Source organism: Trichoderma evansii, assembly GCF_050947405.1.
Source record: "Trichoderma evansii strain SZMC 28006 chromosome Unknown GGI43scaffold_1, whole genome shotgun sequence".
Taxonomy (NCBI): Eukaryota; Fungi; Ascomycota; class Sordariomycetes; order Hypocreales; family Hypocreaceae; genus Trichoderma; species Trichoderma evansii.
In genome coordinates this window covers 2,419,721-2,444,590 of record NW_028145205.1, presented here as the reverse complement: position 1 = coordinate 2,444,590, position 24,870 = coordinate 2,419,721, and the positions used below count along the sequence as shown (strand labels likewise).

The 24,870-nt window shown below is 49.3% G+C and overlaps 5 protein-coding genes across 5 annotated transcripts; 3 read left to right on the top strand and 2 right to left on the bottom strand.

The window, feature by feature from the left end:
- Positions 1-831: 831 nt before the first annotated feature.
- On the top strand, positions 832-3,150 carry GGI43DRAFT_378773 (HCO3 transporter family-domain-containing protein; the record flags this gene model as incomplete). Its single annotated transcript, XM_083202742.1, has 5 exons — positions 832-1,393; positions 1,450-1,471; positions 1,535-1,600; positions 1,666-2,153; positions 2,216-3,150. 5 exons carry the CDS (start codon positions 832-834, stop codon positions 3,148-3,150), a joined length of 2,073 nt encoding a protein of 690 aa, XP_083066413.1.
- A 217-nt stretch (positions 3,151-3,367) lies between these two features.
- GGI43DRAFT_391242 (timeless protein-domain-containing protein) lies at positions 3,368-7,208 on the bottom strand. The gene is made up of 3 exons (XM_083204416.1): positions 6,941-7,208; positions 4,504-6,880; positions 3,368-4,450 (listed from the first exon to the last, which is right to left on the bottom strand). Exons 1-3 carry the CDS (start codon positions 7,013-7,015, stop codon positions 3,462-3,464), a joined length of 3,441 nt encoding a protein of 1,146 aa, XP_083066412.1. The 5' UTR covers positions 7,016-7,208; the 3' UTR covers positions 3,368-3,461.
- Positions 7,209-7,243: 35 nt separating this feature from the next.
- On the top strand, positions 7,244-8,616 carry GGI43DRAFT_391239 (3-hydroxyacyl-CoA dehydrogenase). The gene is made up of 3 exons (XM_083204415.1): positions 7,244-7,534; positions 7,587-7,686; positions 7,748-8,616. The coding sequence occupies exons 1-3, from the start codon at positions 7,409-7,411 to the stop codon at positions 8,476-8,478; spliced, it is 957 nt and encodes a 318-aa protein (XP_083066411.1). The 5' UTR covers positions 7,244-7,408; the 3' UTR covers positions 8,479-8,616.
- Positions 8,617-16,606: 7,990 nt separating this feature from the next.
- Positions 16,607-19,215, top strand: GGI43DRAFT_25000 (homeobox domain-containing protein). The gene is made up of 4 exons (XM_083200808.1): positions 16,607-17,628; positions 17,682-17,819; positions 17,901-18,496; positions 18,560-19,215. The coding sequence occupies exons 1-4, from the start codon at positions 16,955-16,957 to the stop codon at positions 19,066-19,068; spliced, it is 1,917 nt and encodes a 638-aa protein (XP_083066410.1). The 5' UTR covers positions 16,607-16,954; the 3' UTR covers positions 19,069-19,215.
- Positions 19,216-19,722: 507 nt separating this feature from the next.
- Positions 19,723-20,837, bottom strand: GGI43DRAFT_25018 (uncharacterized protein). The gene is made up of 2 exons (XM_083200809.1): positions 20,649-20,837; positions 19,723-20,229 (listed from the first exon to the last, which is right to left on the bottom strand). The coding sequence occupies exons 1-2, from the start codon at positions 20,749-20,751 to the stop codon at positions 19,868-19,870; spliced, it is 465 nt and encodes a 154-aa protein (XP_083066409.1). The 5' UTR covers positions 20,752-20,837; the 3' UTR covers positions 19,723-19,867.
- Between the last annotated feature and the right edge of the window lie 4,033 nt (positions 20,838-24,870).

Genomic DNA, 24,870 nt, shown 5'->3' with positions numbered 1-24,870 from the left:
TCGTAGAATGTCTAACCCTGTGGCGTCGAGAGAAAAGACAAAGGTGTACTCTTAGAGATGGAGGCCGGGCCATGCGACAGGAATTCAGTCCAACTGGCCGTTGATTATATCATCGAATACTGGAATTGCCTGCCAAATACGACATGTAATACGTAGCACATGTAACGGCGAGAAAAAAAGTACTTGATAACAGCAGTAGCACGAATGAAGTCGGCAAGCATTTCCATATTATGTGGAGAGGCAAAAATGCGGTAAACGGCAGAGCACGGCCTAAACCAAGTCGGGAAATGTTTCACATCTTCAGTGCGTGCCGATGTCATAAGTGGGAATCCTAGTGTTGGCGCTGTCTCCCGATCTCAAATCTAAAAAGCCAGGGAGAGAAAAAATTGGAAAAGAAAAAATGGCATGGATTTCTTCTCCAGCTCCAATTTTACATCCAAGCGGGAAAAAGAGGAGAGCAGAGAAAAAGAGGAACAATCATTGGCTCTTCCCTTTGCATGCAATCAGTTTCTAGTGCCAGCTACTGCAGTGGAGGATCTGCTGTTTGCCTGAGCAGGGGGTGTTGACAAGACTCCCTTGTTGATACTCCATAAAAGCGTTGACCAAACTCTCGGTCTCTGCTTTTTCTGCTTCTGCTTCGCATCGCCACGCTCTTCTGCGAGCAGACTCCTTTGTTGCGTCGATGTCTCTGTTATGAGGAGATAGTCCATACCGACTGGTCAGTTCTACCCTCGGTTTCGCCACTCCCAGAGAGCCTGGCATTTTGGTCTCGGCCTATTCTGCACCGAGAGGCAGCATCGACAGCACGAGGAGGTCGCAAAATTGCCCACGATGACAAACCCCGTGGCCGACGACCCTCTTGGTAGAGGAGGAGTGAAGCACCAGGACCACCAGCTGCCAGCCATGGCCACGGCGGCAACGACAACATCAACACCAAGAGATGGCGGAGCATCGATATCGATGACACGGCGGAACGATGAGGCCTGGTGGAGCATCTATCCCTTCCGCGGCATGGTCAACGACATTCGCCGGAGAGCGCCTTACTACGTGAGCGACTGGCTCGACGCGTGGGATTATCGTGTTGTGCCCGCCACAGTCTACATGTATTTTGCAAAGTACGCACTGAATCACCCCTTTTCTTCGCCTCTCGGCTCCTCGTCTTGCCCAATAGACAATATCAAGCAAGCAGGCGGGCATTTTCAAATCGTTTATAGAAATTTACTAAGCATCTATGCCATTAACAGCATTCTACCTGCTCTTGCTTTCTCGCTAGACATGTTCCAGAATACGGGATCCAACTACGGTGTCAACGAAGTTCTGCTGGCTTCCGTCTTGGGCTCCGTTGTCTTTTCCATATTTTCTGCCCAACCACTTGTCATTGTTGGAGTAACTGGTACGTTATGCTGTATACTAATGTGTCTTCTTGATACTGATTCTGGCGTTCCATAGGTCCCATCACTGTGTTTAATAGGTACGAGGGGCGCTAAGATACAAGTCATCTGCCGACATTCCCCTAATAACTGACGATTTACAGTACGGTATATAATATTATGAAACCAACTGGCGTTAATTATCTCGGATTTATGGCTTGGATTGGAATGTAAGCTTCAACACCGCTCCCAGACTTGACACTATGAGCAGACTAATAACCAACCTCCTATCTAGATGGTCTCTGATTCTACACTGGATCCTTGCCATCACAAATTCTTGCAATTGGCTCCGCTGGGTCACGCGATTTCCCTGCGACATCTTTGGCTTCTACGTGGCCTTCATCTATCTCCAAAAAGGCATTCAAGTTATAGAGCGTCTTGGCAGCGACAGCGCTTTCTACCTGTCCATTGTCGCAGCATTGCTGCTGTTTATGGTGGCTTACATCTGCGGTGAACTTGGATCCAGCAGTCTCTTTAGACACCCGATTCGTGTCTTCCTGAAAGACTATGGAACACCACTGACTCTTATTTTCTTTACTGGCTTTGTACATATTGGCCGCATGGCTGAGGTTCACCTAGCGGTGCTCCCAACCAGCAAGGCCTTTGAACCTACGGCGAACCGAGGCTGGGCTGTTAACTTTTGGGACTTGAGCGCTGGGCAAATTTTCACTGCGCTGCCATTTGCCATACTCCTAACTATTTTGTTCTGGTTTGACCACAACGGTATGATGCCCTGATATATATTTCTCCCCATTTAAATTTCACAGATATTAACACTGCGATAGTGTCATCTCTTATAGCACAAGGAAGCGAGTTCCCGCTGAGAAAGCCGGCTGGATTTCACTGGGACTTCTTCCTTCTCGGCATCACCACTGGAGTGGCCGGCATTCTCGGACTACCCTTTCCCAATGGGCTGATCCCACAAGCCCCTTTTCATACAGAATCCCTCTGCGTCACCAAGGCTGTCAAGCAGCTCGATGAGAAGGGCGAAGATAAAGGTGCGTATACCTTTGAGACGACTCATGTTGTCGAACAACGGGTATCAAACCTGGCTCAGGGGCTTCTTACCCTTGGCACAATGACTGGTCCTCTTCTTGTGGTCCTTCATCTTGTTCCTCATGGAGTCTTGGCGGGACTCTTTTTCATCATGGGTTTCCAAGCCCTTCAGGCAAACGGCATCACAGCCAAGCTACTCTTCCTGGCTCGCGATAAGAACCTGATGCCGGCAAATTCCCCTCTCAAGCTAATCAAACGCCGCATCTCCATATGGATGTTCGTCATCATCGAGCTGATTGGCTTCGGTGCCACTTTCGCCATCACACAGACCATCGCTGCCGTCGGCTTCCCTATTATCATCTTGCTCCTCATTCCCGTGCGCGCTCTCCTCTTGCCCAGGATCTTCCACCCAGACGAGCTGATGGCCCTCGACGAGCCAACTGCTTCAGACTTCACCATGGAAGGCATCGGTGGCTCTTGGGGCGGTGGTCGAAATGAAATCCAGAGTAGCGAGGACACACCCATACAGAGCAGATCTTCATCCTCCTCGCGACGAACCAACGGCGCCAGCGACGATGATGCGGCCGCTTGCTATAAAAGCCAAGAAGACCTAGCGGAGCTCGGCCAAGTCCAGAACACGCAGAATACGATGACTAGGAGGAGAAGTATTGATAAGAGGGCGGGCCGACTACGCAGAGGGAGCATAGCGTCAGACACGGCATAATGACTATATGAGCAGTTTGCTCAAGATAAAAGAAAATGGGACAGCGGGGGAAAGAAAAAAAAAAAAAATACATGATACCCTGGGTGACGGCATTTACAGCGTGGACTTATTATATAATTTTGGAGAGTGTTGCGAAGTAGAGATATACATAATAGAACATTTGGTACGACACCTTTGCAGGTAATAACCCATCAATATATGCAATTTTCCTATAAACACGTAACCGTGATCCATATCCCTCCCATAATAAATTCCTCGCAATGCTTCTGTTACATACAAAATACACATTTTAAAATAGACATCCACCCCTTTTATTCGTCGTCATCGCTGTCTATGACAAAACCACCCCGTACTCTCGGTCTGCGAGCCACCACAACAGGAGCATCATCGCCATCTTCCGCACCGTTCGTTCCCGACTGCTGCGTTTGTGACTGCTGCGTTTGTGAAGCATCTGCCATGTCAACATCGTCGCCCTCTGCGTCAACATCATCATCTTCTACACTTAGTTTTCTCCTCTTTCTGCTATCGCCATCGCTCTCCTTAGCGGGGGTATCATCCCTACTATTCTCCGCCTCTTCGTCGTCAATCAGGCCTCCCAGCAACAAGTCATCGTCATTATCTTCATCTCCATCATCGCTGTCGATCTGCACTGCGGATTTGCGCTTTGTGGGCTTCTTCGTAACGGCAGGCTCCGTGGCGGACTGCGCAGCTTTGGCGGCGCGGGCGGCAATCTCCCTTTCGCGAGCAAAGAATTCTTCGTCTTCTTCTTCGTCGAATTCATCGTCTCCTTCCTTGACATATACAGCAGATTTAATTTTACGTAGCTTTTCGCGCTCACGCTCGCGTCGTTTGCGGGCCTTCTCCTCAAGCTCCTCGTCTTCCAGTTCCACGACCTGGCTATTCCTTCGTCTCCTCTTCTTTGTCTTTTTAGGTTTTCCTGATTCGTCAACGACTTTCCTTGCTGTTGGGCCGCCAGGCTCGAATAGAAATTCATCATCTACGTCATCTTCTTCGTCATCGTCAAAATCAGCCTTCTTGCGGGGCGGTAGTTTTCTCTTTAGTTGATTCTCTGCTAGCTGTCCATCGTCAAACGTTGGAGGGCTAAATTCTGCCTGGTTGATATAATGCAGTGTGTCTTTAAGAGAGTCGGCGGTGACATCCTCTGGGAGTATCCAAAGAGACTCTGGCGTTTCTTCATCTGCAGGACCAAAGAGCTGAAACCCGCAAAGATTCAACAGAAGTCGTAGGTACGAGTTCTTAAACCTAGCAGCGCGCCTCTCGTCGTTATCAGGACGTACATCTAAACACATATTAGCTTCAGAGATATTGTATGCCATGAATCGGGTGACTTACTGAAAGGAGGAGGTTTGCTTAGCTCTTTTGGTTCACTAGCATCTGTTGACTCTTCCAACGGAGTTTCAGTTGATGCCAAAACCTCTTCTGCCGCAGCCCATGACCGGCGTTCGCTCTCAGCTGCAGTGAGAATACTCTTCACCCAGTTGATATGATCCCCCTCATTCTTGTCGAGCAGTGCGCCGACCACAATGGCAATTTGATGATCCCGCTCTTCTGTATATTTGAAGACAAGTTCACCCCCAGGTTTTGCCTGTTTCTTAGAAGTAGTCTGCTTCTCATATCCGTATTCTAAGAAGAAAGCAGTGCTCTGCAGCTTGCTGAAGAGCATCTCAACAATAAGTTCTGGTCTCTGTTCAATCTTTTTAAAGCATTTGCGAAGGATCTGTTTCACGAGCTCCTCCCAGTCCTTATACATGCCTGAACCCTTATCCAAAGGCTCAGGACCTTTAATCATGTTATATAATAACTGTATTATGTCCACCCGGAAAAGCATAACGCTCATCTCTTGTTTGAAAGCAAGTCGGTAGAAGAATCGGTGAACACGTTTCAGCTGTGAATCGTCCATATCCTGGTAGAATCGCGTAAACTTGACAAAAGTATCCACAACACCCTGTGGTGTGAAGCGAGCCGCAAAGCGTTGGAAATCAAACTTGCGCTCCTTTGAGGTGCGCTCTACATTTTCATCATCATTGGCCGAGTCATCATTCTCTTCGGCCAATACACCGTCTTCTGTACCCTGTTGCTGCTGGTCTTTGTTCTTCTTTTGCCGTGTTCGTTTGCGGGAGCGGACCTGCATGTCCGCATTCTGCTTTGAGTATGCTTCTAAAATACGCAAGAAATGATGGACCAACTCCGTAGCAGCATCTAAATAGTAAAATCCTTGGTCTTTATACGTCCTGATTATGTTGGCGATGGCATCATGCGTCGACTCTTCGTAAAACAAACGGCTTAGAACATTCTCTGCAATTTCTTCGTCGTCCTCCCTGCCGCTCTCGGTCATTTCTTGGACAGTGAGCAGAATCTGCGTGAAACACCTCATTACAGCAGCTAATTCATGCCAGTCTTTGTACTCGTACGCCTCGTGCATTGCCTTGTTAAGAGTGATGAACATTTCTTGGTTTAAAACTCCGGCCACAAGACTGAAGCTGGATACATCATCGTTATTCTTTCTAGAGTCCTTTTTCAGCTTTTGCCGTGTCCGCTCAGCTTCGAGAAACCATGAGACAAGGTAAAAAAACTGCCTCCTGTGGTACTGCATGACATGCGAAGCCTCTCGATCAATAGTCTTGCGAAGATGTAGGAATAGTGGATTGAAGCCTGAGTCGAGAAATTCTTCAACAAATGAGCGGAGCTGACCGGTTGCTCGCGCATTAAGCTTTGCCGGTGGTCCCAGGTCCCTCTCATCTTTATTCTCCTTCTTTGTCCTTCGAGGAGGTTTAAATACTTTGTTCTTATCCATCTTCAAATTGCGTGCTGTGGTATCGGCGAGAGCATCTTGCCCTGAAAGAGAAGACATCTTGCCATCTTCACGCTTGACCCAAACCATTGTACCGAAGCGGTTGTGTCGGGTCGGGCCATTGCGGTTGAAAGCTTTAAGCATCGCCGACTCCTTATTCATTAGGGATGAAAGCTCATTTGCCTTGGCCTTGTGTACTTGCTGTTCTGTCATAAAGAGCTTCTCTATATCAACTCTTTTGATGAGATGATAGATAATCTCCATCACAGACGTATCTTCGGTCCTGAAATCATCACCCATATTTGAAGCCAATGTGAGCAGGAATAGGAATATGTCTTGATATGAAAAGGCGTCGATGGTGGCTGACCGTGAAATCTGCGTCTCATCGCCCTCATATTGAACGTTGGGAGGAGGCGCAATCATGGCCATGTTGCGAAGGAAGAAGAGCACCAATTTGATGATGCCTTGATCTCGTGCTGCTCTATCGCTAGAAGGAAGCGCCAGCGACGGCAGGGCGGTCCTGACAGCGGCATGAAGGATCCGGGCTTCATCAAAGTTGATAATGGCCATCTTGTATTGAACTTGCGCGAGCTCCAGCACAGGCATATGTCGATGGTGGTTGATTGTCATTCGCTCCTTGTCTCGTTCCATCGGCCATGTCAATGGGACCATAATCTCAAAGCACGCCAGCGCAATTCGAGACTTGTACTTGCTATCGGTAGCATTTTCTGGCCATGTTGCCAAGATCGGCAGCAAGTCTCCCTCGATCAGGTTCGCTTCGTGGATGCAGCGCGCAACATCCATTCGATTCGTCTTCTCGTCGTAAAAGCGAATCCATCGTTTGATATCGCGGAGGACCTCCAAAGCGTCGTCTCCCAAGTGGTATCGGCCATCATCTTCCGTACTGGCGCCGCCCAGCTAGCATCATCCATTAGTATAAATTCAATTGGGTGCAATTGCAGCAGCTCTTCAACCTACCGCTGCGATGAGGCTGTTGATGTGCGCCCGAACTTCAGGGTGGACAATGTCCGTTGTGCCGTCGGCCAGCTCCATATTAGCAGTCTGGCGATAAGCTGCTATGAATATGAAGGTGCATGAATCAGCGACAGCAGCAACATCGAAAACAATTCAATGCGCCTTACGCAGTGCCCCAAGCAAATCAATTACAGGCCCTCACAGCTTATAGAGCCCCTCCAGAACGCGTCTAGCTTGACGCGCTCAAGCGCAAAAGTAAACCAATTTACGCGGTCTGATAGCCGGATCATCATCGGCAGCCGATAAGCTGTTCAACCTCTAGCTCACCATACCTGCCTCTACATAGCTAGCCGTAGCCGTGGGCCAAGGGCCGAGGTTACCCGGGCTGCGGCTGTTCATATTAAGCGTCCAGCTATATACCTCCTCTAGCCGGCCAAGCTCACCGTTCTCATCTATTCTTCACAATCCAAAATGGCCAGTTCAATTGTTCGAGGGCGGGCGCTGGGAGCTGTGCGCCAGGTGCGCTGCTTCAGCTCTACTCCAAGGCAGTATGCCGCCGATGTTAAGAGTCTCGGTGTCCTCGGTGCCGGCCAGATGGTAAGCGACTGCTCTCTTACATGTGAAGATGAAGCTCTAATATGGTGCGTAGGGTCTGGGAATTGCTCTTGTTGCCGCGCAGAGGGCACAGGTTCCCGTTACTGTCGTTGATGCTTCCGAGCAGGCATTGAACAAGGGAATTGCTTTTGCTGGTGCGTTGGAGCTCTTCGACCGGCAAGCTGAGTGATGTCACTACTGACGAACGTGATACAGAGAAGCTGCTGGCCAAGGATGTGTCCAAGTCAAGAATCACTCAGGAGCAGGCCGACCAGGCTCGCGCTTTGCTCAAGCCTAGCACTAATATTGAGGATTTCTCAAATGTCGACTTCATCATCGAGGCTGTGCCCGAGATCCCCAAGCTCAAGTTTGAGATCTTCAGCAAGCTAGCTAAGATTGCACCTGCTCACGCGATTCTGGCCACCAATACCTCTTCAATCTCTATTACACGCATTGCTGCGGCCACTACCACCGATCCTAACGACACCTCGGCTTCATCCAGAGTTGTCTCTACTCACTTCATGAACCCTGTCCCGATTCAGAAGGGTGTCGAGATCATCAGCGGCCTGCAAACCAGCAAGGAGACGCTTGACACAGCTGTTGAATTCTGCAAGAAGATGGGAAAGATTACTTCCGTCTCAGCTGATTCTCCTGGCTTCCTCGCAAACAGAATCCTCATGCCCTATATCAATGAGGCCATCATTTGCCTTGAGACAGGCGTTGGTGACAGAGACTCAATTGATGCCATCATGAAGAATGGAACCAATGTCCCCATGGGACCTCTGCAGCTTGCGGATTTCATTGGCCTCGATACGTGTTTGTCTATCATGAAGGTCCTCCACACAGAAACCGGTGACTCCAAGTACCGACCCAGCGTCCTACTGGGAAAGATGGTAGATGCCGGCTGGATGGGAAAGAAGAGTGGAAAGGGATTTTACGACTACTAAAGTTCCAAAAACTTGGATCTGAAGATACGAGAGCGTCAATAATTAGATTTAAAAAAAAGCATAGTGTATAGTTTATAGTTTGGAAATTGTACGAATTCCAAGGTAGAACAAACTTGAAGATCTTATTCACAGCGACAATTTGGCATGTGTTGTATACTCCGTAGTGACTACTCATACAATAGTCCTCATCAGACTCAAATGTTGGGAATTGTTAGCCAACGCCCCGGTTTCATTATCCAGCACCCCAGCAACAGCTCAAGTCGCAAATTTTAATTTTCTGCTTCTACTGCTTCTACTGCTTCTACTGCTTCTACTGCTTCTACTGCTTCTACTGCTTCTACTGCTTCTACTGCTTCTACTGCTTCTACTATTTTTTAAGCATTGTATATTTCTTAAATGTATATATAGTAGTGGACGGGCCGGGTCATCAAGTTACAACTAAGTGCTGGATAATGAGACTGAGATGGTGAATAACAATTCCCTTGATATTTTAATTGAAATATATATACTTGATTTGGGGCATCATAGTAAGCACATCTTACCAAGAAGCCGTCAAATACATTCATTCATCGTGCTGCAACTATATCTTATCAGCTTGATTGAACCAACATCAATACTTGTGTTTTCACATGTGTTTACTTTAAGCATTAGCTACCTACCTAGCCGCGGCATCTAAAGTTCAAGTAAACTTATACCTGTATTGGCTTATATAGAAGGTACCTACCTATGTTTAAACCTTATGCCTAAGCATCGTTGTGAAAGGCCCTCATAAACACCTAATTTTAAACCCTAGTCTTTCTCACTTGACCTTCGTAGTCACGAGACTATTCGAGTGACCACAAGGTAATATATTACTATAAAGTTCTAGCAAGGTTGAGCAGCCGTACCAGTCAGCATTTTGTACGAGGTGGGTTGACTTGCATATGCCGGCAGAAGTCTAGTGACTGTGACGGCCATGCATATGAAAATCTGAAAATCTCAAGCAGGGCGCGTATCACCGCCCTTCTGTGGAGCACGAACTGGCTTCTTTATATTGCTGATTTGCAGCGATATATTGCTTATTTTACTACGAGTTGCTTTTTGTGTCATAAATGGGTTGCAGCCACTATTATAGTAGGTACCTTTTATTCCCAGCTCACCAAAGGCACGACACTGGCGCCTACCTAGATAGCGTCTGTGCTCCCAGCGTTTCAGCGCTAGGCAAGCGCATCCGACGGGCTAATTTTAGATTAAGATCGGGCTGTTCCTGGCGACATGTCTCACCAAGCCTTATAATAAGAACGGTCGATGGCGTGTAGATAATTAATAGTCTTGGTACGAGTACCTACTATCGGTAACATTGCGAAATACGAAGTCCCTGATGTTGATCACTATAACCGTGCGACAAAGGGACTAAGTAGCGCAATGCCGCAGCCATTAGGGGATAGGCCGCTTAGAGGTAAAGCGGCAATTACTTTGTTCACATTTTTACCGATCAGACGACAAACGTCTCATGGTGCGAAATAGCAGCAATTTCAGCGCGTAGACACCGTATCCGGCCAGAGACGCGGGAATTCTTCTGGGATGCAGAGGACTAGAGCGGACTAGCCTGCTGCTTCTGCTAGAATTAGGCAAGACAGGCCGGCGCTTTAATGCACGATGCAGCACTCACAGCGGTTGTGATTCTCGCTTCAGCTTTCGATACGATCAGAAGTTTAGCCGTGCCTGAAGCTACTATCGCGAATTTCGAACAGAGATAGAGGAACAGATAGTGAAAGAGAAAGGGAACGGGAAAGGGGGGGAGCAAGCAGCGGACTGGGCCATACTGGCGACATGTTACTCCGTAGTCGGTGCTACGCTGCCTAGGATCAAAACCATCCGAGTTCTGCTCAAGAAATTGAGGCTGAATTGGAGGATTGTCCTCCCTCCACCGTGACGCGGATGGCTTGATCACGACTCTCGGTAGGAGCTGAACGGAAATTAGATGGGCAGGCTCGCACATTGTTGAACATTGGTTGGGCCTATCCGAAATGAGCAGAGAGCGGCACGTCGTTCGCCACATCCAAGAGCTGGTTGTCCCGAAGGGCGCCGTACATTTACCCCAATATTCAGCTTCTGCAGCTCAGGACCGAGCTTTTCCTGAGAGGTCATGTCGATTTCCGGCTAATATAAACCGGTATGGACTCCGCACTTGCTGTACGGTGGCCAAGTTGCAGCGATAAATCTGCAAATTTTTGCCCATCTTGATGCCACTCGGGGGCAGATCTCCCGCCTGCTGAGGCGATGATTAAAGACCTGGCCTAGTCCAAGGGGAGCATGTGGCCAGCCCATGTGCTCACGATTGCTTGCAGCTTGTTTGAGCAAGGCCCTGCCTGGTAGGAGCGCCCTCTTCCCACTAGAGTACTTCGTACGCGCGTACCTAGAATCTTCGTGGAAGGATCTGCTGATAGGTAGTATACATGCCAAAAGAGAACCAAAGCAAAGTAGCAATACCACTTCGTACAGGGGAAGAGGCACACGTTTCCTTACACCTTACTTACCTTGGGTGTCTGGCTGAAGCTTGTTCCCAAATAGCTCCAAGCCGGCTGCCATAACACCACTGCTAACAGCAAGCTTGCGTGAATCCAAGTACAAGCCACTCTGCGCCCGCATGCCGTCCCATATCCATTCCGCACAGACTTGGAGGCATCACATCAGCTGTCCATCCACAGTCTTCCTCGCCACACCACCTGCTTGTTTCAGCAGGTCCAGAACCAGCAGCAACAGACACGAGAGGCTGCGGCCATTGGCTGCTCGGGCAATCTTGGAGTAAAACCGAGAACGCTTCAGGGCCGGCCGGCAGGCCACCCACAACGCAGAGGAGACTGAGGATTTTGAAGGCTCCATCAGCCTTTCTTTTCTTCTCCCTAAAGCCCGGGTACCTTGCTTGCTCATCTCTCCAGTGTCCCAGCAGCGGCAGCTCATGCAGCTCAACCAGTTGCAGTGGTTGCAGCGTTCCGCACACGGTAGCATCTCGAAATGAAAGGCCCGGCTGCTCCATCCGCCTCTCTTCCGTAGCCTCTTCGGGCGGGAACTAGCACTGACTGAGGCAATGGTCCGGGCCTCGATTGGAACAGAGCTCCCCGCTTTGTCGCGCAAGAAGTTGGGAGAGAGCGTTGCATGGGCGGCTGGACAGCGGCCGGGGCTGGCAAGGCGTCTGGCGCGGGGAAAAAGACAGCAACGCGAGGCTACGCGAGAGGTCCTGAAATTTTTCACGCGGCCAGTCATTGGCGGCAGGCCATGCTAAGGGGCACCAGGTACAGGTACAAGCCGGGTGCCTGTCTCAACGGCCCTTTGTCCACTGCCCACTGGGTCTCGGGGGAGTGTCGATATCTCGTCTGCTGCATCGTGCACCCTCCCCTAGCACAGCCTTGCTCTCTTTCGTCGTGTTTTCTGGTCGTCTTCTTTCTTGCCCGACCTTGCTCCGGATCCCTTGGCCATCATGGTGGGTGGTAATAGCATTGGGCAAGCGATTGGTGAGTGGTGCGCTACCTTGGTATCATGCAGACAGTGCATTGCGTTACTGTGGTGGGAGCTGCTTCCAGGTACTACTAGACGCAGACAACGCAGAGGCTGCCGTGATTCAGTGGTAAAGACTTGACTTCCAAGGCTCCAGTGTTGGTGCAGAGTACAGATATAGGCTATTTCTGTCCTGGTACAGGTACGGCATCGCCCTCGTGCCGCTCCTGCTATGCTACCACCCCAGGCCCTGCTAGGTTATATTTCTCTAGCACAAACCTTCGGAGAATCGAGATAATGCCTACATAATCATACATTACCTTATTAGTACGCGACAATCAAGGCAGCGCTCCATATATGCACACAGCCGTATGCACATGACGAAAAAACCAAGACCCAAAGCCGGTTCTTTACTGCATTTGCTCCGCTCTTATCTGTTCCTAGACTTGGGGTCTACAAGTACAGTGCCGACTACCAACCTCTACACACTTTGCGAGCGTTGGGAGAAAAGAAAAGAGAGTCGACGACAATGCCAGCTCGGCCGTTCTCAACAGTCGCGGCCTGCCATGGGTCATCGGGTGATCCATTCATTCTCTAGCTGCTTCACAACAGCGGCAGCTAGAAACTCACTTGCACAGTCGTGCCACAGCTGACCGGGGTTCCTTTTTCCATCTTCCAGACAGGGAGCAGAACCACCAAATCTCCAGTTCTAAACCGCCAGACCCGCCGCGTCAAACACGGCGACCCATGCCCAGCGAGCCAAGTGGCCCTGAGGCTTTCCCACTTCCGACATGGCGGCTACTTGCGTCCGCGTGGCCGGCGGCCATCCGAGACCTGGCACGAAAAGCCATGTGGTCGGATCTTGCCTAATACAACGTGCGTATTTCGTTCCGCCGAGTAGATGCTGCTCTGTAATATATGATGACTTTATAGATACGTCAACGATTGAGCAGCAGAGGCCTGCGAGCTTCGAGGGATCCTCGCCAGGGGCTATGTGATATCTCGCCTTAGCTGCGCCGTGCCGCGTGCGACCTCTTATGAATGTGTCCCAGCTCGTACATGCTACTATTTCGTACTGTTGCCGCTGCTAGCACACACCATCGGCGGTAGAATAGGGCACGAAGCACGAAGCACGATGACAAGAAGAGCTACTCTCAGTCATGCGCAGCTGTTTCAACAGGGGCAGCAACAGCAACCTGACAGATTCGCGAGGGCTTATTGTCTGACCTGCAGGTCTCTACTCCGTACAATATGCTACTGATAGCTGGCAATTCAGCTTATACTAGCACCATCGATCACCGCATCCCCCCGAATCACTGCCCCACGCCGCCGTATTTCTGGAATTCATGCTTATTCCAACAGGCTCGATGTTTGAGTAGATTTTTTTTCTCTTTCATGGCGTCTCATTATACTGCTTGTATGGTGGAGCGTCTCTGTCTTCTAGAATCTCACTCCTGTTTCCGTTGACAGCATAAGCCGCCCGGACCCTGAGATCCACTGCTGCTAAGGCATTCTTGAAACGACATGGCGTCTCCTCCTTTCATTACAAAATATCTGCGCGACATTGAAATGCCTACAATCTCAGATTGTACGAGCAAATTGCACATACGCGTGTACGTATATGGTACTTGCAAGCCTTGGATTTTGCGGGAGAATGCTTGTTCCGATCATGGGTCCTTGCTGACGCTGATGTGATTTTACTAGGAATAGGCAGAGGTCGGCCAGAGACCGGTAATACTTCACACATGGCCTTTACATATCTGCACAAGCGGGATATACAAAGTAAAACAACGATTCAACGAGCCGTGGGCCTGCCAATTACCGAGGACAGCGACGTTTTTGAGCCTTCTGTTTGCAACTACCCCTGGGGAAGCTAGAAACGTGAGTTTGTCCAGCCACCCCGGTTTGAGATGAAACAGCAGCATACGAGTAGCAAGAGTACTACAAGTACTGCTTCTGCGAGTATACTCTTCAAAATAGTACTGTTACTGCTACTGGCATGACCGTGCTGTTGCGACTAGACCTCCTAGTTGAAGCGACTAAGCTCCGTGCATTATCGCGCTGCTGTCTTCACTTTTGACTAAATGTAGGCAGGTAACGCATGCACGAAATACACACACGAGAGCAATGCTACGCGGAATGAGCACCTTGAACGAGCCACACCTTGCGGCTTGAGCTGGCCCCACTAAGTCTGGCCCGGTTGCACCGGCGCATAGCCATTCTCAGCCTATGTACAAGCACTTCGTACGAAGTATGGCCTGAATACTCGTACTTGCATATATGTACATACATACATGCCTCCACGAGCAAGGCTTGTGACTCTTAGATTGATGTCCGGGTGGTACTAGCGTTGCCCTGTAATTGTTCCGCTCACTAATTAATCTATGTGTAGATATCCTGGCGATGCTCTTAAAACGACAAACCAACTGCGTCCCTCCAATATCAGTGCCGATGCCCCTCCCCCTCGCCGTTTACTATTGTGGTCAGACCGAGGGATGCAGCTTTCCCGCTTCAGCCTGATCCAAGATGAGAATCCAATTAGCCCTGGCCGCAAATGCCGTCTGCTTTGCCTCCATCGTATGAGAGCTAAGGAGGCATGTGCTAGGCACAACTCTGCAGTGAGAGGGCTTCTAGCGCCATTACGCCACGCTCGGGAGGAGGTGTGGATACCTGAGCTGCATCAGTGCTGCAGTTTTCCCAAGCGTCATCCGCTTCACATGTTCTCCTAGCCCAATTGATTGTCTGCATGAGCAAGCGAAACGAGGCTGGGCATATTAGTGCTGCTCCCACCCTCTTCCAGTTACGGCAGAAGAACAATGACCAAGAACATCCGCCTTTACATCCTCATAGCTGTTCTTTCTGATTGAATGCCAGAAGGCCACAGCTCCACTGCTACCTGATCCTCTGTAACTATTACCTGCATTCGAAATTGTGGCGGTCCCCCACTTACAAGGCCCTGCGGATTCTTGTTGCTTGCCGCTGGTGACCCCTGTCCTCGATGGCAGTCCCATGCTCACCGATATGCGCGCCCCCGGGCGTCAACCCTTTGCGTTTCTTTAGCCCCTTGCCGTTGTACATGCTATGCCCTCGACTACAATGGGCTTTGTGGCCCGTTGAAGAGCCCGTTGGCTCAGTACCAAAACACGCCTCGAGCGACGGTCATGCGTTCGTCTGTGGAGTTGACTTAGAACAACGTGCTACTACTTTCCAGGAGCATGGAATAGCCCAGCCGAGGTGCCGTCTGGTAGTCGATTCCCATTTTATTCTTTGCTGCTGTTGATTTTCACCTTGTTATGAACCCTGTCAAACATGCAAAACTGCTGGCTAATGAGACTGATGCCATGGCACCCAGGATAGAAGAAGGCCACTTCAGCTTATGCTTGCGCGCGGACGTATCTCGCTGTTGAAACCGACGGTCTAGAATGGCATTTTTACAACAGTCGAGGTGTTCAGATTCGTGCAGACGAAAAAAAACTGGACGTGGTGTCCTGATGGGTCTGATTTTGCACACCCGAAGCAAGAATGTGTATCGGATCACTGCATCGGCGTCTCTGAACGGTCCCCCCTTCTCGGCCGACACGCATTTTTCAGGATGCTCGTACCTACTCGGCTTGCTCTACTGCTGCCCCCAATAGAGCCTTTGTTTTCATCGTCCATCGCCCTTCTCAACTGGAGAGATGAAAGAGATGTCATCGCCAGTGAGTTATTGCCACTAGCCTTTCGCTGAAGTCAAGACATTACTTCGTAGTTGGCTATATGTACTTATACTCAGAGTACGGAGTAGTCGTAGTAGTAGTTCGACCAAGAAACAGACAAGGGGCCGTTCTCAATTATACCCTTCCTGGTAGCGGGCCCTCTTTCCCGATCTTGGAACACGGAAGACTCCTGGTAGCTCAACCGACAACCGCAAGGGTAATAGTGCATGCTCTGTAGTGCTGGCCCATTATTACAGTGCGGCTTTTCGAATCAAGAAGCTTCCAAGCTGCATATGCTCGCCCACCCCATCCTCCTTCATCAGGTACCAGGTACGGAGACACCCCCCCACAGCTTCTTCTCCATCAACATTTGTGTGTAGCGGCAGCCTCCATTTTTACCGTATTCTGTCCGGACAATTCTCTGACACCCCTCCCTACAGATATTACGAGTACTTTGCTCTCTGACAAGATCTGGAGCTTACAGGCTTTGGGAAAAGTCGGCCATCCTACCAGCATCTGGAAAGGACCCAGCACCTCATACCTGTACGAGGCATATATGCGAGCTGATGATTCCAGGACCATCGATTACACCCATATCGAGGTTTAACCCCACTAAAAGCGCCTAGTATATGGTCCTTGAGCTCTCATGTCACCATACAAGTATATCCCCAATCCTACCTCGTGGAACCTGGAACTAATCCAGATGCTACCCCTTCAAATCAGTCTTGCGACCTGAACTTGAATTGCCACTCATGCCCTAACTTTGCTTCGACAGGGGGGTTGATCACTGGCTCTCTCGCTCTTGCAAGCGGCTAACTACCTGCTTCTGTCCTGGCTAACTCGGCCAAAGGGATACGTCCACTGTATTGTAGCCCTCCCGCTGGGCGACATCAAAGGCAGCCTCTTTTCGAAAGGTTCCCGCCCCCTCAACCCTGACCAGATCAAATCCGCACGGCCTTTATTTCGTGCAGCTGCTCTTTAGCATAACTAAGCTTGTTCTTTGTGATAAATCACTTCATCTGGTTGATTCGTTTCAAGTTTCTGGTCTACACTACACTACTCGCGAGCGGAAGGAACAAGTTAAACAGTAACACCTGCAACTATTAGCGGTTACCACGGAGAATCTATCAACAACTCGTAAGCTATTTGCCTGTTTCGAAGCTTGGATCTATCAGCAGTTTACTGGCGATTTTATCGACCTCTTATCGAGTTGATGTTGGCAACGTTTTCAAATATTTGTGGAAGAAGACGCCCGGGTGGCTCTACTGGCGCCTGTTCATCCGAAGATCCAAAAACATATTCCAATGCTCGTCACTAGACCTTCCGACTCCGAACATAGCCACTGGTCCTTTGGCAAATATTTTCCTCCCACTGGCAAAGTACCAACCAGTCCACGCATGTCAGACCAGTACGACGCCTCGCTCCCAACACAGCCAGACTGGCAAGGCCAGTATCCGTATCTGCCGCAGCCCACCGGATCGGTCTATGCTCAATCTTCAGAATCGAACCATGCCAGCTCGGGAGTAATCCAGCCACAGCCCGTGGTAGGGAACGAGAACCTTCGGCTGGAAGCCCAAACTGACAGACAACCGGCGCTGCCACCTGATTCACGCCATAATATTTACCGTGTAGGAGCAGAGGACACCACTTACCCTTCCCGAGCGGCAGAACCATCGGAGAGAAAGGATGAAGAGAGAGGCATGAAGGCAGCTCCACTTCTGCTAGACGAGTCCCTTACGCCTGGTAGAGATACTACTAGACTCCCCGCGCCTTTGAACCATATCAATACGGCTACGGCCATGTCCAAAAGTTTAGGCAACCCTTCAAATACGTTTGGACCAGATGATCAATCCATGGCAGTGCCGAAGGACGATGCAGATGATCTGATTGACGATGACATGGCAGAGGAAGAAGCAGATTCGCTACTGCAAACTACAGCAGAACGAGTGGCGGCCCGCCGGAAGATGAAGCGCTTTAGGTAGGATTCTGGGTATCTCTGGTGACGAATAAAGCGCTAACATACCGGCAAAGACTTACCCATCAACAAACAAGATTCCTAACTAGCGAGTTCGCAAAGCAGCCTCATCCTGATGCTGCGCATAGGGAGCGACTATCTAGAGAAATCCCCGGATTAAGTCCTCGACAAGTGCAAGTGTGGTTTCAAAACAGGTAAGATGGCCCAAAAAGGAATATTTCTAGAGCTTAACAGAGAGAAATGCGGTGTATATGGAGATCTAACCATTTTGTCAGACGTGCGAAGATTAAAAGGCTCAATGCTGATGATCGTGACCGAATGATTAAAATGAGGGCCGTTCCGGATGATTTTGATAACATACAGGCTTTACACTCACCATACGGCGCAGTTCATGGAATGCCTCTGCCATTAGCGCCACCTGTTGATTTTCCTCAGGCTCAATATTCGAATGCTTCAATAATGAGGCCTCTAATGGTGGATGTTCGGCGTGGACAAGATGCACCAGAACATCTATCACCAACCGGACTAACCCCATCGTTTGGCAGTATCGGATTCCATCCCCCAAATGCAGTAAATTCGTCCGGAGTAATGTCGCCAATATCACCGCACACGACTGACCGCTATCATCCTCACGGAAATGCCGGGCCTCACGGATCCCTAGAAGCGCATCGTCATGGAATCAGGCCACTTCAAGGCTTTCACGGTCGAGATTCAACGAGACCAAGATCTGAGTCACTACAATCGTACTATATGTATTCGGGCCAGAATGCGCACTCAAATACGGCTGATAGATCTCCCTTGGTCTATCAGTCAAATCAAATAAACCAGACATCTGGCAACGCGGGGAGCATGGATCGGAGTCCTTATACGAGTGAGTTGTATTCAAAATCGCGAAGTTGCTTGAGCTCCCTAGCTAATACTTATCGTGCTCAAGGCAATAACAATGCACAACCATCACCGACTGCATTGAGCTATCCGAACTTTCAACAGACATCAGAGAATGGATCTCGGCTTCGAGCCGCCTCAGCCTCTTTACCATTGAATACGACAGACCAGTATCGATCGCTCCACTCTCCTCAACCAAACGGCCATCGATCAACTGGACTTTCGTCGCAATATGGAGCATCCGCAACATATCAAACTAGCTACGGAGCTGCTCCTTTAACTGCTCCACTAACACCTTCTCTAGCAGGACCACTGTCCCGAGCATCAGGTAGCCAACCAGGCGCAAGAAGCTATCAAGATCCTACAGGACCAACTGAATTTTCTCAAACTGTACCCAGCGGTTTGAATGGTCAAGATACTCGAACTGAAGGAAGAAGCATGTATACCAGTGGAGCAGCTGATTATGCAGATCACCAGCATCGAGGGTATGCAGCCCACAGAGGGGAGGCTTCACCCCTGGATAGGCCAAGACCTCCTTCACATCATAACACAAGATAACGTTAAATCTCAATTTTCCCTATGAAATGAGGTAATAGAATGGCGAAGAAAACAACAGCCAAACCCATGCCGCCAAAACGATTTTAATCAAAATCGTGAAGCTACGTGGATATATACGACCAGAGGCAATAAGAACGACCGATCGGTTTTGCGAAAGGGGGCGGTTATGAGGTATTTGCATTTCGTTTGGCTAGCGGCAGCATGGATGAGGTCGACATTGCCCATCCCCATAAGTTGATTCCCTTTCCCTCTATTTTTCTATCTCTTTTGTCCTTTTCGGAGTCGGACAGCAAATGATTTATGCAACGGGAATGTTTTACGGACGGGCCCTGGTAGGCCCGGCAGGTGCCGGAAAAAAGGCAAAGAAGCTATTGGCTTTTGAGAAAGCCAGCAGGTCACGCACTGCTAAAGCGAAGTCGATTTACACCAGGCACTACCAAACCAGCTTAAATGGTTGCAAAGATCGAAGCTATGTTTTTTGCAAAAACGAGGCTGTGGTTTATACATGAAAAAAATCATACACATATAAAGAGGAAAGGAATTGACCTGGAGCGACACGATGGGATCATATGCGGAAATTGAGAGAATTTGAGATACCAAATACCCTCTTAGAGTTGGCGGGAGCAGAACAACGCAATTTCCATTTTTAACATCCGGCCTTATTTTCTTCCACTGCTCTTTTTTCTTCTTTCTTTCCTTTTCCTTTCTTTCTTTCTTTTCCTTCTTTGGTTTTCTTTCCTGTTATTTTCATTCTTTCTATTCTTTCTGTTCATTTGTATAGATTACAAGGACATACCCTTCACCCCTTGCCTTGAGGGTTATATTTGGGGAGATTTTTGTGCACGTTGAAGCGTAATAGCCTTTTCTTTTCTTTTCTACCTCTTCCTCTCTCTTCTCTTCTCTCCCCTTCTCCTTTTCGTACAATTTTCTCTTCTTCTTCACCTTCTTCTTCATTCATCTGTGTATATATATATTTACCTTCTTGGGAGCCGGATGCTACCCGTCGCTGGACGAAGATATGGCAATGAGACAATATACATATGTCATTGCGTAACGAATGTTTACTGCTGCCGTAGATTTTGGCTTCTAGATGTGAAGAGGGTGAAAAGGACGTGCTCACCCCTGGCTCCTTTTTCCTTTCTACGGGCACGATGAGATTCCCTTTTCAATAATCACTGCATATTGAGTCATCTCTTGTGCTTTGAATTACGACTTGAGCAATGATAAACTCAAGATACTTGATTTACGTCTCACGAAGGTTGATAAATAGTTGCTCGGCATAATAGGCTCACCTGAATAAATGACTTCGTTAGTATGCAAGTTACGATATCCAGCCAATTCCCTTGTTCTATAGAACCATCATAAAATCAGTCAAGCCTAGATTTTCCGCCTGCAGCCAAGTGGTTGACGGTTGTTTTAAAAAGCATAAAAAAAGCCATTCAAAACTCCCTGAAAACAGCATCAAAGCAGATAGGTTTACCAGATGTAAAGGTGTCATCATGTTGGGGGAGTGGTGTATTGAGTTGAATGACATGCGTTGACAAACTCCAGTAGTATATCAATGCCCGGAAATGGCTCACCTTGTCGATATCCGTATAAATAATATGCAGGCAGTAATATAAAAAGGGCGCTGCAGCTCAGATTTAAGGATATGTGCGTATGTGTGAAGAGAGAGCATCGCATCCAACTAGTGAATCACAGGCATGTGAAAAAAAACGAAAGATGGGCAAGACATTCACACACACAAACGCAAGACACGTATTGTGGCCATTCTTTATCCTCCATCCTGTTTTCCCTCTACCCCATTCATCTTTTTTTTAATTGTAGGTTGTTTTGAAAGTAATATGTCACTTGCATCAGGTCATCATCGCATCATGGTAGCCACGCAGATGGGGCCCTCGTGATGATGGTTTTAGGCAAGGTTGCTGTAAAAAGTGCGCTCTGGACCAGGCATCGAAGTATCGTCGAACAGCATCGGATTGTCGCTGAGTGATCAGAACAGGCCGGCGGCGAATGTTTGTTTTCATCGATTGCTGGTCGTTTGGTTGAAGAAAGGAAAAAAAAAGAAGAAAAAGATGGCCCAGGAGAGGGGACGTGCAGTTTTGTTTTGCAGCCTTGCCGAGATTCTCATGCCCCGCACGTCATGTGACTTGTCCTGTGATGCAAATGGCTTTATGGATACGGCAGGTACGGGCTGGAATTTTAGCGGGCGTCCTGCGGTTGCGGTGTGTGGTACGGCGTGATACCTGATGGTGGTGCTAAAAGTTTCTACAGCGGCACGCGATAGACTGTGTCTGGAGATGAAGTAATGGACAATGGCAAGAGTCTCTGTATACGGAAGTAGATGAACGTAGAAAAGCCTGAGCGAAAGACAGAGTGGTATACAGTTCAGCTATACAAGTCTATTCTCCAGGATTTAGCAGCTAATTCCGACTGCTACCTCGCCACGAGTAATAGCCGTCTACTATGCACTATGGAGCATCACAGGTACTTGTTCCCACTTATTTACCCGGTTACATAAGCCTTTAACCATGGAGAAACAAGACACCGCTTGCGAAGTTGAGGCTGGTGATTCACAGTTTTGACGAAAAGGGCGGAGCGGAGCGGGACTCGCGGTGGCAACGGTGAGTTTTTACTTGCTGGAGGGGGCCGAGACATGCATACAGGCACATACCGTTGAAGGCCTTTTGCCCAGAGATAATACGAAGTACTGGATAGCATGTGGAGGTACTAAGGTAGGTAGTAGCAGCAATAGTGATACAGCGGCAATAGAGAAAATTGAGAGAGTATGTACCTGCGAGGTAATCATTTTGACACTGTACCAACAACAAAGAGCCGCACATGCATTGCTTTGTTGTGCTTCCTTGATTCAAAGAGCTGCCTTGCCTTGGGCATTGACAGACAGCAAGCATCTAAGCGCCTGCTTGTCACGCCCCAGCGGTTCCGTTCCATACAAAGGCACAAGGCCAGGTCCTCGGCAGCACGCGCTCCCAAAACGGGCCCGCCGCCTCATGGGAACCAACCCGCTGGAGCTTAGCGCGCAAGCCCTTCTGTGCTCGCCGAACGCTTCAGTGCTGACAGCCACTAGTGAGCCTTTTAGCCAGGAAAGGCAGTCCTTGCAAGCCAGCGCCTGTGTTTGGCCTGTCCTGTGCCGCCCGCCCTGCGCTTTCCCTGCGCTTTCTCTGCGCTGCCTCGTCTTTCAGGCTCGGAGATTCCCTTTGCTTCTCCATCCAACTCCACCTTTTGCTTCATCATCTCCCAGCCCTCAAACGCTTCAATCATCGCCATCGTCGCCCTGCAATCGCCCTCCCTGTCATCCTGCCGAGTCGACGACGCCGCGATTTTGTGCGTGCCATCCGCTTTCTCTCATCCGCCTCGCGCCGCGGCGAATTTCTCCCAGCGATCCACCGTCTCTCGCCCCCTACCGATTACGGCAAAAAAACCCTGAAGGCGCCCGGCTGCTCCTCTTCTTTCGCCGACACGGGACCTGTTTTTTGCGCAGGCATCGCCGTAAACCATCGCCAGGCCCCAAGGGATACAAGTCCAGGCATTCCGTCACGAATATACGAGTGTATGACGCCGTCCGCCTGAACAAAGGCCCTTCCCCTTACCGCAGCGACTTCTCGGCCGTTGGCCTGGCGCGACACGCCACTTCGGTTTCTCGCGAGGAGACTTCGTTCATGATGTCGTTCCATCCCCAGACTCCCCAAAGCCCCTCGCAATTCTCGCCCGCCACCTCCTCAGATCCCTCTCTCGGCTCATCCGGCTCTGTGGCTGCCGCAGGAACAGGAACGACGACTTTGCCGACTCCCGCACACAGCGTCAACGGCAGCTCCTCTCAGCTGGACTCCATGATGCTTGAAGATTCGCCGCAGAAGCGAAAGCGGCCTCTTGAAGATGTAGGCGACGACCGCGAGCTGAAAAAGGCTCACGTGGACGACTACAAGCTGGCCATCGAAGACCTGCACCGAGATGTCGGCCATAAATATCTCCTTCTTCAATCTCGTAAGACTCCCTCCGCTGCCCTCGTCTCGCTCCTCCGCCCCTGGAAGACGGGATCTCGACAGTCGTTGGGACGTTTTTGTTGTTCTGAGATCTTTACTTTATTGACACTGCTACCATTTAGCGCATCCCGAGTCTTTTCCTAGGACATCGGAAGATCTTTACGAGATGTACGACTTGGTCGATCTGGCCACCGAAGTCGCCAGAGAGAAACCAAACGGCGAGAAGAACGCGCTCCGCAAGACGTATAAGGGTCACATCAAGCGGCTAGGCGTCACTGGACATTTTGATGTCGCCAAGAAGAACGACGATGCTCCCTCGGACTTTTTATCCATGCTGCAGGTTCCCGACCATGAATGGAACGTCCATCAAGTCAAGGGCCGGTCTCTTATGGATGGCTTATCAGATGTAACCAAATCGTCCTTGACTCGCGCACTGACTATGGCTAAGGGCCCGGTCCCGAAATCATTTTGGGATTCATCAGTGTTGGGGGACATTGGCCCATCTAATGGTGATAGTTCAAAGGCACCGTCCGCGAAACCTACGGCGCCAAACACGCCCCTGATATCCATGTCTGGGGCGGCCGCCATGAGCAGGTCCAAGTCTCAACTGTTGCCCGGCCAAAATCCCGCACGGCCTCAGCGGAGCATCAAGAAGCGGTCCTATGGTGATAGCAGCTATGAAGGATATGGCGAAGGCTTCCCCGACGACGACACTGGCCTAGAAACAGGCTACTCTACGGGGGAAGGTGAAGGAGGCCAGAAGCGCCGCAAGAAGGCAAGCCAGACCCCGAATTACGATACTGCCGGTAAATTCTAACACCGTGCAGAGCTCAGGAAACACGCCACCCTACCCGAGCGCTATGCGCCAATCGAGCTATGGCCCTGGAATGGTTGGAGTATGACAACTGCAATCATTCTGAATCCGGTTTGCCTTTCGACAGCGTTCACCGATGGAGAATTCTCAGAGAGCTGAAATCAATGCTCTCAAAGAACCACGGCAGCTTTATTTTTGTCTTTGATTTGCGGTCCATGATAATTCTTTACATGATTTGGGCAGGACAAAAAAAAGGAAAGTTACAGGAAACAACGATTTGATAACTTTGTACAAGCTCTATACCACGATACACGAAGGCTTGGCACTCACAGAAGATCAAAAGACGGGCTGAGTTGCCCTCTCGTTCTTCATATCTTACAATTTTGTTTTGCATCCTTGGACAAAGAGGAAATTTTGATCCTCCATTTTGCAGTTTTTGTCTAGCATGGCGTTTGAGAGAGGGAAAGGGATATATATAGTTTTTTTTTTTTTTTTTTTCTTTTCTTTTTTTCCCCCGGCGAGCAGAAAACTTGTCCAGTATTCTTATTTGACTACAGGGCAAACATTCTGTCTCATCATGTTTTTTGCTTTCATGTTTTTTTATTATTTTCTGGTTCTTTGTTTATTTGTTGTTATCTTTTACTCACTCATATATTCCCTTTCAGCAGACCATCAAAAAAGGAGCGGTTGGAAAGCTTGAAACCAAAAAAAAAAATTGGGGACTGGGGGAGAGAATGAAGAAAGGAAGGAAGAGAGACATGAGGGGAACAGCGGAAATGAATGTCAAGAAGCACAAGCCACAACTTAACGAAATGGGAAATCGAGCAAAACGGAACGATTTGGACGGCTGAATGAAACGAGGGTTTTAGCATTCTTGGGCATTCATGAGGGTTCCCCCCGTTGTTGTATTGATTACAAAGTTCAGCCCTGCTTCGGCAGTGAGAAAGGAACAGAGAACGGCGGGTGACGTGGGGGTTTTTGGTC

Coding starts and splice junctions, on each gene's coding strand:
- GGI43DRAFT_391242 (XM_083204416.1), bottom strand. CDS start 7,015: ATGGAGCTGGCCGACGGCACAACGGACATTGTCCACCCTGAAGTTCGG. Junction 6,881..6,940: donor TCAACAGCCTCATCGCAGCG/GTAGGTTGAAGA, acceptor GGATGATGCTAG/CTGGGCGGCGCCAGTACGGA. Junction 4,451..4,503: donor AAGCAAACCTCCTCCTTTCA/GTAAGTCACCCG, acceptor ATATGTGTTTAG/ATGTACGTCCTGATAACGAC.
- GGI43DRAFT_391239 (XM_083204415.1), top strand. CDS start 7,409: ATGGCCAGTTCAATTGTTCGAGGGCGGGCGCTGGGAGCTGTGCGCCAG. Junction 7,535..7,586: donor TCCTCGGTGCCGGCCAGATG/GTAAGCGACTGC, acceptor TATGGTGCGTAG/GGTCTGGGAATTGCTCTTGT. Junction 7,687..7,747: donor CAAGGGAATTGCTTTTGCTG/GTGCGTTGGAGC, acceptor AACGTGATACAG/AGAAGCTGCTGGCCAAGGAT.
- GGI43DRAFT_25000 (XM_083200808.1), top strand. CDS start 16,955: ATGCTCGTCACTAGACCTTCCGACTCCGAACATAGCCACTGGTCCTTT. Junction 17,629..17,681: donor CGGAAGATGAAGCGCTTTAG/GTAGGATTCTGG, acceptor ATACCGGCAAAG/ACTTACCCATCAACAAACAA. Junction 17,820..17,900: donor CAAGTGTGGTTTCAAAACAG/GTAAGATGGCCC, acceptor CCATTTTGTCAG/ACGTGCGAAGATTAAAAGGC.
- GGI43DRAFT_25018 (XM_083200809.1), bottom strand. CDS start 20,751: ATGCGATGCTCTCTCTTCACACATACGCACATATCCTTAAATCTGAGC. Junction 20,230..20,648: donor TTTATACGGATATCGACAAG/GTGAGCCATTTC, acceptor ATTATTGAAAAG/GGAATCTCATCGTGCCCGTA.